Raw genomic sequence first — 15,769 nt, 5'->3', positions numbered from 1 at the left:
CTAGGCTCTCGATTTACGCAGATGACGTGGTTCTTTTTGTCAAGCCTGCAGTTGATGATCTTACTTGTGTCAAAATGATCCTGGATTGCTTTGGAGAGGCCTCAGGCTTAGTGGTGAATTTGCGAAAAAGTTGTGCTATCCCTCTCAGTTGTGATGATCAGACTGTTCAGGACAGTTGTAACATTTTGCAGTGCAACCCGGCTTCCTTTCCATGCAACTATTTGGGTTTGCCTGTTTCGGATAAGAAGTTAGGGAGGAGGGACCTTTTGCAGTGGGTTGACAAGATTGCTAACCGGCTGTCCGGTTGGAAGGCTCCACTACTTAACCTTGCGGGCAGGGCAGCCTTGGTCAGATTCGTGCTCTCTGCGATCCCAGTATATCTTCTCATCGCCATGAATGTCCCCAAGTGGGTTATCAGTGCTATTGACAAAATTCGGCGAGGTCTCTTGTGGAAGGGTAGAAAAGATGTGAAAGGTGGGCATTGCCTAGTGGCGTGGGATAAAGTCACCAGACCGTTGGACCTTGGTGGACTTGGTATCCCAAATCTGATTTATAAGAGTTGGGCGTTGCAAGCTAAATGGCTTTGGCTCTCTAAGACTGACCCGAATAGGCCTTGGAGTGGATTGGATCTCCCTGTTCAGTCACAAGTAAGGAAACTAGTGGCCAGTTCGATGTACACTAATGTGGGAAATGGCATTAACACCCTTTTTTGGAGGGACAGATGGATAAATGGGTGCTCTATCGCGGAGCTGGCACCTGAAGTGACCTCAAAGGTGGATAAAAAGTTTGCCTCTACCAGGACAGTGCATCAAGCCTTAGAGGGCATGTCGTGGGTCAGGGACATCAAGCCAACCCTCTCCCTTATAGGGATACAACAATATCTTACGCTTTGGGACACCCTGGGTGAGATTGTGCTCACTTCTCAGGAGGATCACCATGTGTGGAGATTCGAGTCTTCGGGCCTTTTCTCTTCTAGGTCCTGCTACAAGGTTCTGTTTTTGGGCTCCATCACCTTCGAACCTTGGAAAAGACTTTGGAAATCTTGGGCTCCTCATAAGTGTAAGACCTTTTTATGGTTAGCCATGCAGAATAAGTGTTGGACAGCGGACAGGCTGCAAAAAAGAGGTCTTCCCCATCCGGAAGCATGCCCTTTATGTGATCAAGAGCAAGAAACAGTTCAGCACCTGATGACTGGTTGTGTCTTCGCCAGGCAGTTTTGGCATAGCATCCTCTCCCCCTTTGGTATGGGCCACTTAACTCCAGGACCAGAAGATACTAACTTTGCTGATTGGTGGGGACTAGTGACCATTCAGGTGCACAGAAGCAAGAGAAAGGGAGTCAACAGTGCCATTATTTTGGGAGCATGGTGCCTTTGGTTGCATAGAAACAGAGTTATTTTCGATGGAGAGTTACCAACCATTGGCAAGGTGCATAGAGTTTTCATCGACGAGCTATCCTTATGGGTGCTGGCTGGTGCCAAACACCTCGGAAGCCTTGGGCTTGCTGCTGCTCTAGGCGCAGCAAGCCCGACCTAATTCTTTTCCTTGGTCGTCGTTTTGTATCCTAGTCCTATGGATAGTTTTATTTATGCTTGTTGCTGGCCACCATAGGGTGGTTTTTTTTGTACTGGTCCTCTTGGACCTTAATTTCCCCTTCTTAATATAATGATGCGCAGCTCTCCTGCGTTTTTCGAGAAAAAAAATATTTAGCAAATAACCAGCCAAACACTTTTCCCTGTTGCTCTTGTTTTGCGTATGAGTGCCCAAGAAAAAGAAGAATAGGACACACATTCAATGTATTGCAAGTTTGCAACAAACAAAGCAACTAAATTATGCTTCAGTTGTTAAAGGTAATCTTAATCTCAGAGGATGCTAACATAAACACTATCTCAACAGAAAAAGAACATACTTATAACATTGTTACAGATGTCTTAAAATTTAATCCTATTGTAAAACAGCCACCAGGTAGAAGATAAACTTGTCAGCTTAGGAAACCCTCTTCTAAACTTAAGCATCCTTATTCTACTATAAATGTACAATTTAGCCTCAGCCCTCATGGATGCAGAAAACATCAAATTCTGAAGAAATTAAAAAATTTCTATACCTCAAATATACTAGAAGCAAAATTTACCTGGAAAAGAGGAGATTGCAGAAAACCTTGACATCATCGTATAAGGCACTTTTGTTGCTTAAAGACTCCAACAGTAGATGTGTCATAATCTTCTCATCTAACAACATACAAGTACATGCAGATTTGTTGTTGTAGCTTCAGTACACCTTCCAGGAATTTGTGCGATCTAATGTGATTGCTCCCAGGCATAGGCATTGAATGGTACACTTGAGATCAGAAGCATCAAAAGCCTATCTGTAAGTCACTCGAAGAAGCATTGTTAACCTATATTGGATTTACCCAACTACAACCAGTTTTTTTCTTCAATGATCCCTGGTTGATTGTATCCCTTACTTGTTTAACAATATTCCACCTTTCTGAAGAGGCATTTAGGTTTGATACTGCAACAAGATTAGATGGTTTCCCTTGTTCCAATCTAAGAAGAGACCTGGAAGCCAGATCTTGGATTTCTTTGTTGTCGTACTTAACAGAGGCATCCAGAAGTGCTCCCCAGACACTAGAGCCTGGCTCCACACTCATTGACTTCACAAAATCCAAGGCATGGTAAACATTCCCAGATCGGCCCAGTAAATCAACCATACAGGCACACATCTCCTCAGTTGGATGAACCCCGTGATCATTTACCATGGAGCTGTATGTATTAAGGCCCTTCAACACCAAACCTGCATGGCAACAAGCTGAAAGAACACCAAGTCCAATAATGCTGTCAGGTTTAACCCCAGATGAAAGCATCTGATCGAACAAAGCAACTGCTTCCACACCCATACCATGAATGCCATAACCCAAAATCATTGCACCCCATGAGATCACATCTTTGCACCAACTGGTATCATCAAAGATCCGCCTTGCATAATGCAAGGCCCCACACTTTGCGTATGTATCAATCAAAGCATTGTTCAGCGACATCTCTGCGTGCATCATCATTCTTACTGCAAAACCATGCACCTGTTTCCCCTCTGCTAAGCTCGAGAGGGCCTCAATGGCCGAGAGCACAGTGATCAACGTAATCCTGTTCGGTGGAATGGCATCAATAAGCCACATTGCCCGGAAACAATCCACGGCATCATCAAACATGCCATTCTCTATGTACCCTCCCACCATGGCTGTCCAGCAAACAACGTTCCTTCGTGCCATCCTATTGAAAACAGTTCTTGCAGAGTCCGGGTGGCCAACCCTGCAGTACATGGACACCAGGCCGCTGCTCACATGGAAATCATCGTCCCCACACATCCAATCTCTGACGGCATAGCAATGAAGCTCCCTGCCCCAGCGCGCAGACGTGCACACCGGCAGCACGGCTGACATAGTGAACCGGTCTGGCGCGCACCCGTCGGCGACCATCCGCCGCACAAGGCCCCACACGTCGTCGTGCGAGTGCGAGATAAGGGTGTTGTAGGAGGACGCGGTGCGCGCGGGCATTTCCTCGAACAGGCGGCGCGCGAGGCCCTGACAGGGGACCGGTGGGCATATGTACAGACGGAGCAGAGAGTTGGCGAGGACGGGGTCCGCGTGGAGGAGGCCCAGGCGGAGCGCGAGGGCGTGGAGGGTGACGGCAGCGGAGGGGAGGGCCGAGGTGAGGACGGAGAGAGTGAAGGCATCGGGGCGGCGGAACGGGAGTAGGCGGCGGCGGAAGAGGTAGAGCGGGAGGTGCCCGTGGGAAGGGTCCACGGAGGCGGCAAGCGCAGAGAGGAGGGAGTTGAAGACGGGCAGCGGGACGCCGACCGGATCCGCAAGCACGGCCGCCAGTCGGGACGCCACGGACGCCGGAAGCGGGCGCATGGTGTAAGCTGTAAACGGCAGGCCGCAGACGGCCCGGGCCGTACGATGCAGTTGTGTTGAGCTAAGCTAAGGTAGCGTTTGGTTGGAGAGTACTGTGGTATGGAGTCGTTCCGTTCCAGGGTGTTTGGTTTCATTCTAGACATAATCGAGTGGCTCTAAAATAAGAATATTCCTCCAATATCAAGGATCCCTAGCCTCCAAAAAAACACTCAAACCCGTACGCTCGGGAGCACAACGCGTCCATTCCTCTCCCAGGTACGCTCCTCTCCCTTCGCTCGTTTCTTCCCCAACCTTCTCTATCGCCGCATCTCATCTGCCTCCGGCCACCGTCTCATCTTGCCTTCGCGCGTCTGAGGATCCGACGGATCTACCACATCACACATCCACGCCGCCACGACCAACTGAAAGCTTAACGGGCCGGAGCAACCCTAATCGCCCCAGGGTGAGAGGTCAAGGCGAAGTGATGCGGGATTGGAGGGGTGCTTGCCTGGCTTGGACACCTCGGCGCCGACGGCGAGGAGGCAGAGCCCGGAGCGGAGCCCGCGGTTCAGCGCTGTCGCCATTGCCTTCGTGATCTCGACTGGGTCGCCGCCGCGGGTGGTGTGGTGTGGTGGTGGGCAAGAGGGTGATTCGGTGTGATTTGTTGTGGTCGGGCCTTCGACGATGTGCTTCACTGGAGCTTGAACTGATTTGAGAACAGGCTGAACAGCACAAGTCCAATCTTTCTACGATTAGCATATTTCTTGTTCCTTTTTCTTGGCGTGGACACCTATGCTCTGTTCAATTCTTGGCTCACGCCATCTTGTAGACTTCAGATCATACTAGCTAAAAATTCTTTTGTTTTTTATAGGTCATCCGGTTGCAAGTATTCAGGAGACAAAAAAGACTTTAGAGCTTAAGGTATTATAATATTTTTTATTTCACATTTAAGCAGTGAAATTAATCATGCATGTGTGGTTTCAATTGGTAATATTGTCCTTTTTTATATAGATGGAGAAGAAGTATATGCTTGTAGTGTATGTTGTTGCTGCTCATATGTTGCTTTCAATGATGGCTTGTGTTATTGAATCTAGAAAAAGAAAACGTCATGGTCATGCAGCAGTAGGACAAATTAGTTATGGTCCAATTTATGAGCGAGATAGAAAAAGGATGGAGTATCTTGATGATAAAATTTGGAAGAGTGATGTCACTTGTGTTATCTTATTGTATGCAGGATGAAAGAAACAAGGGTGATGATGAATTCATAAACAAGCCTCTTCCCTACTATGGCAACCTTGCTACAATTTTTGGCAATAGTGTGATGGTTGTATGGATGCGTCATGTGTAAGATTATATAGTAATTATTATACATTTTATGATCTATATTTATATTTGTCATTTTAAGATATGACTAATGGTTGTATGAATGTGTCATATCTTAAAATACAGATTGACTAATGGAGAAAATTATCTATTTGCACTCATCAACCAAACATAGAGCATAGCCACTCCATTATGCTTTACTCTTGAACCAAACACAGAATGAAATCGCTCCGTTCTACTTCACTCTAGAACCAAACAAAGGATGGAGCCGCTCTGTTCCAGTTCACTCTGCAACCAAACAAAAAATAGAGTTGCTCCGTTCCAGCTTACCAAACACAAAACAGAGCGGCTCCATTCCTAAAATCAGGGATGGAACGGTTCCATTCTAGTTGGCTCCTGAACCAAACACTACCTAAGAGTCGGGCTATACATGTCTAAATGGGTGTGTCGGGCTAACCCAGCCCAGGCACGTTCAGGCCCAACACGAATAGTGCCCGGACTAACCCGGCACGTAGGTAATAACAGGTCGGACTGTGCCCGTCTACGTGCCGTACTTAGAGCCCAAGCACGGCACGAAGATCCTCTAAACGGGCTGTGTCGGGCTTTCAGCCCGGTGGGCTTTTTACTGTACCGTGCCACCCGTTAGTCCGGCTAACAGTAAAAAGCAAATGTCTGTACAAGCAAATGCCTCGCTAACAGTTAAAAAACAGGAAAAAATGATACAAACTGGTAGCAAGATCATAATCTGATAGCAATTACAATTACACACATAATCTGACAGCAATTACACATACACACATAGTCGTATCAAGATCACAATTACACACATAATCTAACGGCAATTACACTTGCACACATAATATGATATCAAGATCACAATTACACACATAATCTGACAGCAATTACACTTACACACATAATCTGATATCAAGATCACAATACCAGCAAGCAAAAAACTCAGAAGGCAAGATAAGTTGAATAATATTTGAGTTGTTAGTGCAATGTTGCCTCATTGAAAACCTTCCTAGGTAAAAACTCACATCTCGTGAGAAAACCCTAGGAAGGAAAAGAGTACAGCCAGCTCCTAATTGTCCAAGTGTTCATTAAGTTCATTACATCAGTAGAAAAGTAAAACAGAGCAGACAGAAGTAAACAGAGAAGAGTCCAGCTAGCTCCTAAGGTGAACCTCTTTCAGGACCAGTTTCCCCATCTTTGTCTTTCTCCCTATTGTTTCTACTATCTTCAACATCAAGGTACATGTTCTCAAAGGTTGATTCGAGTTCCTTGGTCTCCTTCTCTACAGTATTCTGCATATGCTTATCTGCCAGCTCCCAATCCTTAATACAGGATAAGACCTCAACCATATTTGTTGTAAGTCGTCGTCGCTCCTCAAGCACCCTGCCAGCAAGACTAAAGGTAGATTCTGAAGATATGGTAGAAGCAGGAACAGTTAAAACACCTTTAGCAAGGAGAGCAAGAATAGGATAAGTGAGTTTATGCCTCTGCCACCAATTAAGAATATTGAAGTCTGCACCAAATTGGGTGATAGTATCACTATCTAGGTATGAAGACAGCTCAGAGATGGAAGTTGCAGTAGATGCAACAGGAGCAGAACTACATGATCCTCTTGCAACAGACCCACCCATAATATCATAATCACCATAAATATCATCACATGCCTCTTTTGCCTTACATTCACCTCCAGTTGTTGGTACATGTTGTCCACGCAAGAGTGTTTCACCATACTTGCATTCATACAACTTAAATATCTTTGTTAATTTAGAACGAGTTGAATGTGGAAATCTAGAGTAATCAGTACCAGTAAGAGTAGACAATCAAAGAAGAAGTTTATGAAACCACCTCATCTTTGCTCTTGGGTCCAAAATGAAAGCAAATGCATAAAGAATGGGGATTTCCCTCCAGTATTTAAGAAGCTTGGTTTTCATAGGAATAATAGCTTGTCTGAACAGATGATCATTCTCAAAAGCATTTAGATGTCTACCATTTTTTAGTATATGATGCAACATTAATGGAGATGTAGGGCAGTAAAGACCAGACAGTGCAACAGTTGAGTCATAGAACAATCAAGAAAAGACAACGACTTATCAGCAATGTACCAATGATTATCAGTTAATAAAGGAGAACCATCTGAACTGAGTGGATGGTTGCTTTGGATAAAGATAGAAAATGTGCTTTTGTATGGAACAATATGCTTAAGCATCAAGTAAGTAGAATTCCATCTAACATCCATGTCAACACCAAATTTACGAGGGCAAACACCCTGACTCAAACAAACCTATTTTGTATGCAGCAATACGTTGATTAGAAGCATTCAAGAAAGTAATAGCAGTTCTAAAATCATTAAGATAAGGCTTCAAGCGCTTCAAACTAGATTTAACAATAAGATTAATAATGTGGCAAGCACATCTTTGATGCAAAAATATAGAGCTCAAAGCATCACCATCATCTAAGTCAAGTATATCATTGCAGCCAAAGTCAAGGTAACTAGTAAACATAGGTTGAAGAAGAGACATAGCAGTTTTGTTTGAAGAAGCATTGTCTAAGGTAATTGCAAAAAAATTATTTACTATTCCATAATCATCTACTACCATAGAAATATGTTCAGCAATATTAGAACCAGTATGTGCAAACTCGATAGGCCTAAGACCCAGTAGTCGTTTTTCCAAACCCCAATTAGAATTCACATAATGGGCAACAACGCTAATATAATCTTCTTTGGCTTTACCAGACCAAATATCAGAAGTTAGTGCCAAAGATGAAACTGAAGACTTCAAAGTTTCAATTAGTCTCTCCATTCGACCATTGTTATGTTTAATTAAATCTCTAGCAATTGTTTGCCTAGACGACTTAACAAATCTGGGGTTATGCGCACGGGTAATATACTCATGGGAAGCATCAGACTCAGCAAAACATAAAGGCAGATCCTCTCTAGCTATCAATCGACACATTTCAGTTCGTGCAACCAAAGCAGAATACTCCCAACATTGCACAAACCCATTAGGATTAAATTTAAGGACTGACTGAACTATGCCTTCTTGGTCATGTTCAATTTCAGCTTTACAATGTTCTTGGTGCCTAAGTAAGTGTCCAGTACCAGATGAAGATCTAGCAGACAAGGTACATTTATAGTGTTTGCAAATAGCAGAGATCCTTACCTTCTTACCTTTCTCGTCGATCCCAGTTACTTCCTCGAAGTCAACCCAAACCCTAGATGTCGCTAGCCTCTTCCTCGGCCGGTTGTCACGGGCAGTGCTACCACCAGTGGCAGTGGGGCTCGAGGGGGCAGTCACCGTCCCGGCCAGGCTCGGCAGCACCGCATCAACATCTATGGCCACATTTGCATTGCTGCCAGTGCCAGTTCCAAACAAGGCCAATTCATCCAGACGCTCGTTGTGATCCTGAAGATCATGCTCCACCGCCTCTGCGTCCGGATCAAGATCCATGGAGATGGAGGGATACTTGACCGTCTCCTCAACGACGTCACCGGTTCCTCAACGACCATCAAATCATAGAAATAAAATACAAAAGATCAAAATAAAGAGCACAAAGGTAGTAGATCTAGGAAAATAGAACTTCACCTGAGCGGCCAGAGCACCGGAGTCGTCGACGAGGGGCAACCAGAGGGGCAGAGGTGATGTTGCTTGAGGTCAGGGAGGATTGGACGAGTGTAGGCAGAGCAGATTAGAACAAAGAAGCGAGATGGAGAGGCACACACAGATGCGGGGAGGCACAAACCCTAAACCCTAAACGAAGAAGCGAGACGGAGAGGCACGCACAGATGCGGGGGAAACAAGAGATCTAAGAACAAATCGCAAGAGCAAGAGCACCGGAAAGTCACCGGCGACTCGACAAGGACCAGGCGATCAACACTCACCAGTTTAGGTTTAGGGTTAGGAGAAGTAGTCGAACTTACAGACAGGGGCTATGTCGGCTCACCGGAGCAAGAGGACAACGACGGTCAACGACCGACGAGCGCAATGCACGGATCCAGCGGAGCGTCCACGAAGACGATCCAGAGAGGGCGTGTGAGACGGAGAGGGTGAGGACCGATCGAGAGAGGTGAGTGAAATGAGGAAGCGAGGCTGGGCGGTGGGTGACCGGGGGGGAGAGGGTGATATTTTGACGCTTAGTCGGGCCGGTAACGGGCCTATTCCTTAAACGGGTCGGGCTCGGGCTCAGCATGGCGTGCCACGACTCAGGCCCAAGGACGACCCAGGTGTCGTGCCGGGCCGGCCCGAGCCTGTCAAGGACCGTGTCGTGCCGGGTACGGGTCGGGCCTAACCCGTGCCGTGCTTCGGGCTACCCGTTAGGCCCGACCCGTTTGGACATGTATAACTCGGGCCATGTTGGGGGAATGGAAATGGAACAGGCCGCTTTTTCACTGGCAAATTCCTATCAGGGGGCTGGATGTACCGAATTGTCGGTCTATTCGGCTTTTCAAGTTTGGGTTCAGTTCTTATATATTCTATATTTTGAGGTATGGGTTCAGGTTCAATTCCTAACCTTTAAAACCCGAATAGACCGAATAACTCGAAATATAAAAAACTCTTAATATGCGATAGTATTATTATATAATTTATGAACTTATTAGCTAAAAATAATGATATCATCTTAACGATATTATATATATCTCTGTATGCTATTTTTTATAGTCACCTGTTGTAATAATATTACTTCCAATTAATTATTCATTGTATATATTTTAACAAAAGATACTAGCTCTCTACTATTCGGGTCTATTTGGTGGACCGAATAGACCGAACCAAAATTGAGAGTCTATTCGGGTTCGGTTCCAAAAATTGTTTTGTAAATTTCGGTTTTCATTTTTTAAACCCGAAATTTCATAAACCCGAATGGACTGAACCGAATTACCCTAATAGATCGAATGCCCAGTCCTATATACATGATCCTTTGAAGCAGTAATTTATACTACCTCCATTCTTAAATATGTTTCGTTGTTAATTTTTTTAAAAAAAACTTTGACTACTCGTGTTATTTAGAAAAAAAATTATGAATTATCATTTATTTTGTTATGATTTATTTTATTATTTAAGGTTGTTTGAGTATTACTTAAAATTTTATATTTTTGAATAAATTTTTTAATAAGATGAGTGGTCAAAGTTTTTTAAAAAAACTTAATGCTGTGAACAAAGGAAGTACAAGTTTTGACGAGCTGAAACGTGGATAAAATCGTGGACAACGAATAAAGCCTCAAGTTTCGTTCCCGTGTGTGGACGGTGTCACGTTAGGGCTCATAGCATCTCGGCGAGTTTCAACTCTTTATTTTGTTTTTCAGTAAAAAAAATCTTATACTTTAATAAAAGAGCTCTTTAAAAAAAATAATCCAACATCCCTTGCAACTCGCAAGTTCCCACCGCCGAGAGTAACTCCGTTTCACGCTCAGTTCGTTTTTGTCATGAGACCAGACTTCTTGGTTGGTTCCCTCACGACATCGGTCGAAGTAAATTAGACGTATGAATAAATCAATAAAATAAATAACTTTAGATGGTGGTGAAAAAGAGACTATTAAGAAAGTTTGATGGTTAGAAATAGTTCAAGGTTCAATTGAAAATTATTTAAAAAGCTATTATATGAGACTATACAAAAAATGAGGTTGTTATTTCTTCAATTAACTTAAGATCCATTTGATTCGAGGGATTAAAGATTAGATCATTCATTTTAGTCTCATTTAGTCTCTAAATAGTTAAACAGTGAGACTAAAACAGAGACTAAACTGATTTAGTCTCCAGTCCCTGAAGGAATGACTAAAAGGGACTAACTATATTAATTGCACCTTTTGTCCCCTCATTTATTCTAGTTGCACTAATGGTAGGAGAATGTTAACGGGCATTCTAGTCTTCTTATAGTCATTTAGGGCCTGTTTGGATTGATGGCTAACTTGCCCCATTTTGCCTAACTTTTCTGCCTAAGGTTAGTTATTCAATTCGAACGACTAACCTTAGGCAAAGTGGGACACAGTTAGCCACAAACCAAACATGCCCTTAATACGTTCTGAATACTTTTAGTCCCTGCAACCAAAAGGAGTAGGGACTAAACTTTAGTCCCTGAACTAAAAGAACCAAACAAGTCCTTCGTAGATCTATTAGAAAGTAAACTATACAATTTTTTGGAGATGCTCTTATTTTTTCGTGGTTGTTCTACCGGCTATAATAAAAAATAGTTCTAGATTCAAAGGTGCTATGTGACTTTAAATTTTGTATACATTGAACCTTTTTCTGAAAGATATTATGCTGTGTACTTTTGTTTCCTTTAGACTATCCACGCTCATGCTATTCTAAATCCATACTCTAAAATGAATATTATATCCTCGTCATCAAATTCTTTATTCTATATTATAATACTCCACAATCACGTTTACTTTATATCTCAACTCTATATCAACTATCACACACTATATTATTAATTTCCAATTATATTCTATACATACCCAACTATCCCATACCACCATGGCATGTGCATGTTGTACGGTCGACTACTAGAGTATGAGAGAGAAGACTCTGTAAATAACATTTCTTGTGCCTTCTCTAAACACGCAGTAGCAGATAAAGTATATGGCTGCGGCTTCTTTTTACTGCATATATAACTGGAAACTTATAGTGTTTTCTTTACCGCTCTTCGATGCGACCAGCCTTACCAACCATAAAATGTATTATTTAAAACAAGTAGAAGATATCTCATGAGTTGGTGCAGTATTTTCGTAGAAATAAAATAATGGTATGTATAGGTGTTTCGTACCTCGCTCCAACAAGTAAATTTATTGTGTGTGTTCCGGGCTTCAGAGGGTGCGCGCGGAAGGCACAATATTTATACTGGTTCGGGCAGAATGTCCCTACTTCCAGTCAATGGTGGCTTGCGCTACCAGCACCATTGATAATCAAACTTGTAGTAGGGTTACAAGTGGCCGAGAGAGGAAGGAGAGGCTCCCAAGTCTCTTTATTGAGGTGGAAGTGGAGCTTAGAAGCTACTAGGTGGAGTCCTAGCTAAGTCTTGGCTTAGTGGAGCTCCGACATCCTAGTGCTCGTCAGCGCTCCTCCTACTCCTGTTTGTCCTTGTAGGTTCATGTCTGTCTGAAGGCGTTCGGTTGCCTAAGAGCTCTCTACTTTCGATCATGTCCGATCTCTCCTCTTTTTTTCTTCCCTTGCCCTAAGGCCAGCCCCCCTTTTATAGGCTGGGAGAAGGATCGACCAGTGGTGGTTTCCCTAGGAAGGAGCCGCAAGGCAAGGATAAAATCGCGTTTTATTCGGGTGGAGCCACGCGTACTAGTGGGCCCGGGGCTACCTGGTTGTCTCGTATTTAACGTGGTGAACGATGTGGGGTGGCGATGGTCCCAGGCGTCATCAATATGGCTATGTTGACCCTTGCCTCTGTAGCCTAGGGTTCGGTACAACCTGTTGTGTAGTGCCCTGCGGGAATTCTGCGTACTTAGGCCTAGTCTGATACGCTAGAAGTGTGTCGTACGCCGAGGCATGCGTGGGCCATTAATGCGCCGTAGTCCGAGAGCTTTGTAGGTCATGAGTGCTATGCGGCCCGAGGTGCTCGTAGTTCATGAGTGGGAAGCGGATTGGCGCCGCGTTGTAGCTTGGTGCAAGGCATGGTTAAGTGCGGTTGGCTACTTATGGCAAGTTAGTCTGTGGTCGAGCGCGAGATCCACTCGAGTGGTTCCCTTCCGACATGCCTAGCCTCCCTTATTAGGTTTCGCCACGCCCGACCCTAGGCTCAGTGCCGTGGGGTTTGACCGAGGGCGGGTCCTTTCAGAGTTGACGTATCTGCCTCTCCCAACTGACCAACAAGCCCCAGCGATCACGGGCTCCTTTCCTCAGCGCACTCTCTGACTGGCGGGTCCTAGGGACCAGGGGTCATTCCCCTGATAGTATGTATGAATTAAATTTACATATTCTTACTTCCATTTTTCCTAAAAATGGACAAGGTAATGAAATAATCCAATAGAATCAAACAACATTAGATTAAATTATGAGATGATGGAACGACAAATAAATAGCAATACATGAATGCCTTCTAGTATTTATATATTGAAAGTAGTATTTTCATTCAGTGCAGATGATGTGGATACCTTATATTAAAGGCTATAAGTTAGTGAAATGGCATTACTATTAGTAGATAATTATGTGAATACCTAGTAATAGATAATGTGGATAGATTGCACATTGAAATAGAACTTATAGTGGAGATTGTTGGGAGAGGCCCCTTTCGTCATGCCCACCTTTGCCTCATGTCGTCCAACTATTTGCTTAACATTACTTGTTGCAGGTCTTCGCTAGGTTTCATAGATGACAAGTTGTGAAGGGACCTTGTTGGACCTCTTCCCCGTGTCACGAAAAGAAGCAAAGACAATATTAACAAAGGGGGAGGTTGAAAGGGCATATCCCCCCACCCAAGTGAAGCTGACTTATGGTAGCATCAGCGAACCAGGTCCCTATGGCCCCCATGTCCTAGGGTGATTGAATGCTTTTTGGGCCGTTGTACTGATCTCACAAGCATGCCCCTAGGACAGAGAAATTTACTCAAGATTTAGGGTAGGATGGGGGCATGACATACTTTTGCGATGTAAGAGGAGGCCTACACATAATGCCCTAATCAATAGTCTCAAGGAGGAGGATGAATGGTGATTCCCATTGTTCTCTCAACAAGCTTTTCTATTCCCCTTTCATATCATATTTGCTTCACGATTCTTCCTACATTTAGCCATGGTTTTAGAAGTTCAGCGACTCCCTATGCACGAAGGCTTTGGTCTAGAACAATAGTTGGTGCCCACTCGTGGTTGTCGCTCAAACCTTTCAATGCCACTAAAAAGGATGTGAAGCCAAGGACAAAAGACCTAGAGTCATCGAAAGCAAATGAGACTGCAAAGAAAATTGCTAAAGCCATGGATGTCTCAAATGGTGAAGTCAAGACAGATTGCCAATGAACTGAAACCCTCAAAGGAAAAGTGTAAGATCCCCCACCGAGCAAAGTCAAAGATGAAGATACATAAACTTATGTGCAAGCCAAGGTCCTCAAAAATTTAGAAGCATTTAACCAAGAAATAAAGAAGCTCGAACAAGAAAAACACTATGTGTTGCAAAAAGATTACAACCCAGAAAAGAACAAAAAGACCACAATTCGCTTGAAGATGCCAGCGACATGAGAAACAGGTTAAAAGAGAGATCCAGCAACTCTAGTGCACAAACAACCCTAAAGACCATAAACAAGATTATGATGGTTTCATCAAGATGCAACCCCAAAGACCACCAGGAAACTTTGGGATTCCAATGTATGACTGCACTTCACCACTTTTGCATTAGTTACAATACTACCACTGGCCACCCAACTACATGCCATGAATTAATTCCACACTTCAACGACCAATGCAACCTAGAAAGTCATTGTCTAGATATGAATTAGTGGTTATTTCTAAAGGCAGAGATACCACAACTCTAGAAAAATCCTTCATCATGTTATTCGACATTATGGCACATAATTTGTACAACTATTTGAAGTCATTATCTATATTATCATGGGATAGATTAAAGTTGAACTACTCACAACTTTCTAAGAGTACTAGTTCTACTCTTTGAATAAGTTCTAAATATCCCTACGAGTCTATTCGATACATCTAGAGAGGCTAGAAAGCTCGAAATCAACAAATCACTATTTTGGAGATTGTTTGAGCAAAAAAGGGATATGAGTTAGAGAATTAAAATGACAAAGATCTATGACTTAGACTAGTCAGAAAGCCTCTAGATATATTTGTCTGAGTCATATGATCTCTCTCTAAGTTCATCCAAAGTGACTTGGAGAAGATAGTTCAAAGATCAATAACAAGTCAGAAACTCAAGTTCTGAAAATCCCAAGCGCGGACCGTATGACCTCAATCGCGGACCACCCAGACTACTTTGATCAGAAATAATGTAGGAAATTCTTGTTTCATTCATTTGACTGACGAATCGTTCGGAGTATAATTGAAGACAGTCAGGACCCCTGCGCGGACCGTCTAGCTACAATTTGTGAACCGTTCGCCTGTATTGATTTGTTTCATCCCAAAGGTGACAAGTTGAGCAAAAGAATTTTTAGAAGCTGGCGTAGACCATCCGCGTGTTGTCACCGAGGGGAGACATTCGTTGGATTGTCAAACATAACCATGGAGGTGTCAAATCTGACCGTTGGAGGGACGCAGACTATCCGGGCTCTTGTTGCGCAACGTTCGCAAGTACGCAGTTTTGGCAGATGCGCCATAACGGCTATATGGGTGGTTGAGGGATATAAAAGCCAGTCCAACCAACCCATTCACATGATTCCTTGATCCGTATTCTACACAAGATCTAGGTATTCACTCCTATCTACTAGAGCAACACTTCTATACACATCAAAGCCTCACAAGTGACACAAAAGAGAGATCAAGCAAGAAATAGCTACTCGTGTGCATTGAGCGATAGTGCCTTATGAGAATCAATGAGAAGAAAGTGTGTCCTACCTCTTGTGATCATTTGAGTGTGAAGTTTTGACTCCCATTCATTGT

The 15,769-nt window shown here is 43.6% G+C and overlaps 1 protein-coding gene and 1 long non-coding RNA gene across 13 annotated transcripts in view; one reads left to right on the top strand and one right to left on the bottom strand.

The window, feature by feature from the left end:
• The window catches only part of LOC103632264 (putative pentatricopeptide repeat-containing protein At3g23330), a 41,773-nt gene extending 37,770 nt beyond the window's left edge, over positions 1 to 4,003 (bottom strand). For 7 of the 12 annotated variants that reach the window (XM_020541098.3, XM_008654076.4, XM_008654077.4 and 4 more), the window contains exon 1: positions 2,131 to 3,945. In XM_020541098.3, coding sequence (XP_020396687.1) covers positions 2,395 to 3,909 — 1,515 coding nt within the window. In that variant the 5' untranslated portion in view covers positions 3,910 to 3,945 and the 3' untranslated portion in view covers positions 2,131 to 2,394. Of the gene's footprint in view, positions 1 to 2,130 lie in introns of all 12 variants that reach the window. The other 5 variants (XM_020541102.3, XM_035960877.1, XM_035960878.1 and 2 more) reach the window with 3 other exon arrangements.
• On the top strand, positions 3,862 to 5,372 carry LOC103632266 (uncharacterized). The gene is made up of 3 exons (XR_555782.4): positions 3,862 to 4,164; positions 4,760 to 4,809; positions 5,123 to 5,372. It is a non-coding gene; the product is annotated as an uncharacterized lncRNA (long non-coding RNA).
• The last annotated feature ends 10,397 nt before the right edge of the window (positions 5,373 to 15,769 follow it).

The sequence above is a fragment of the Zea mays genome, chromosome 7 (genome assembly GCF_902167145.1).
Source record: "Zea mays cultivar B73 chromosome 7, Zm-B73-REFERENCE-NAM-5.0, whole genome shotgun sequence".
NCBI classification, from domain to species: Eukaryota; Viridiplantae; Streptophyta; class Magnoliopsida; order Poales; family Poaceae; genus Zea; species Zea mays.
This window is presented reverse-complemented; position numbering and strand designations above follow the sequence as displayed.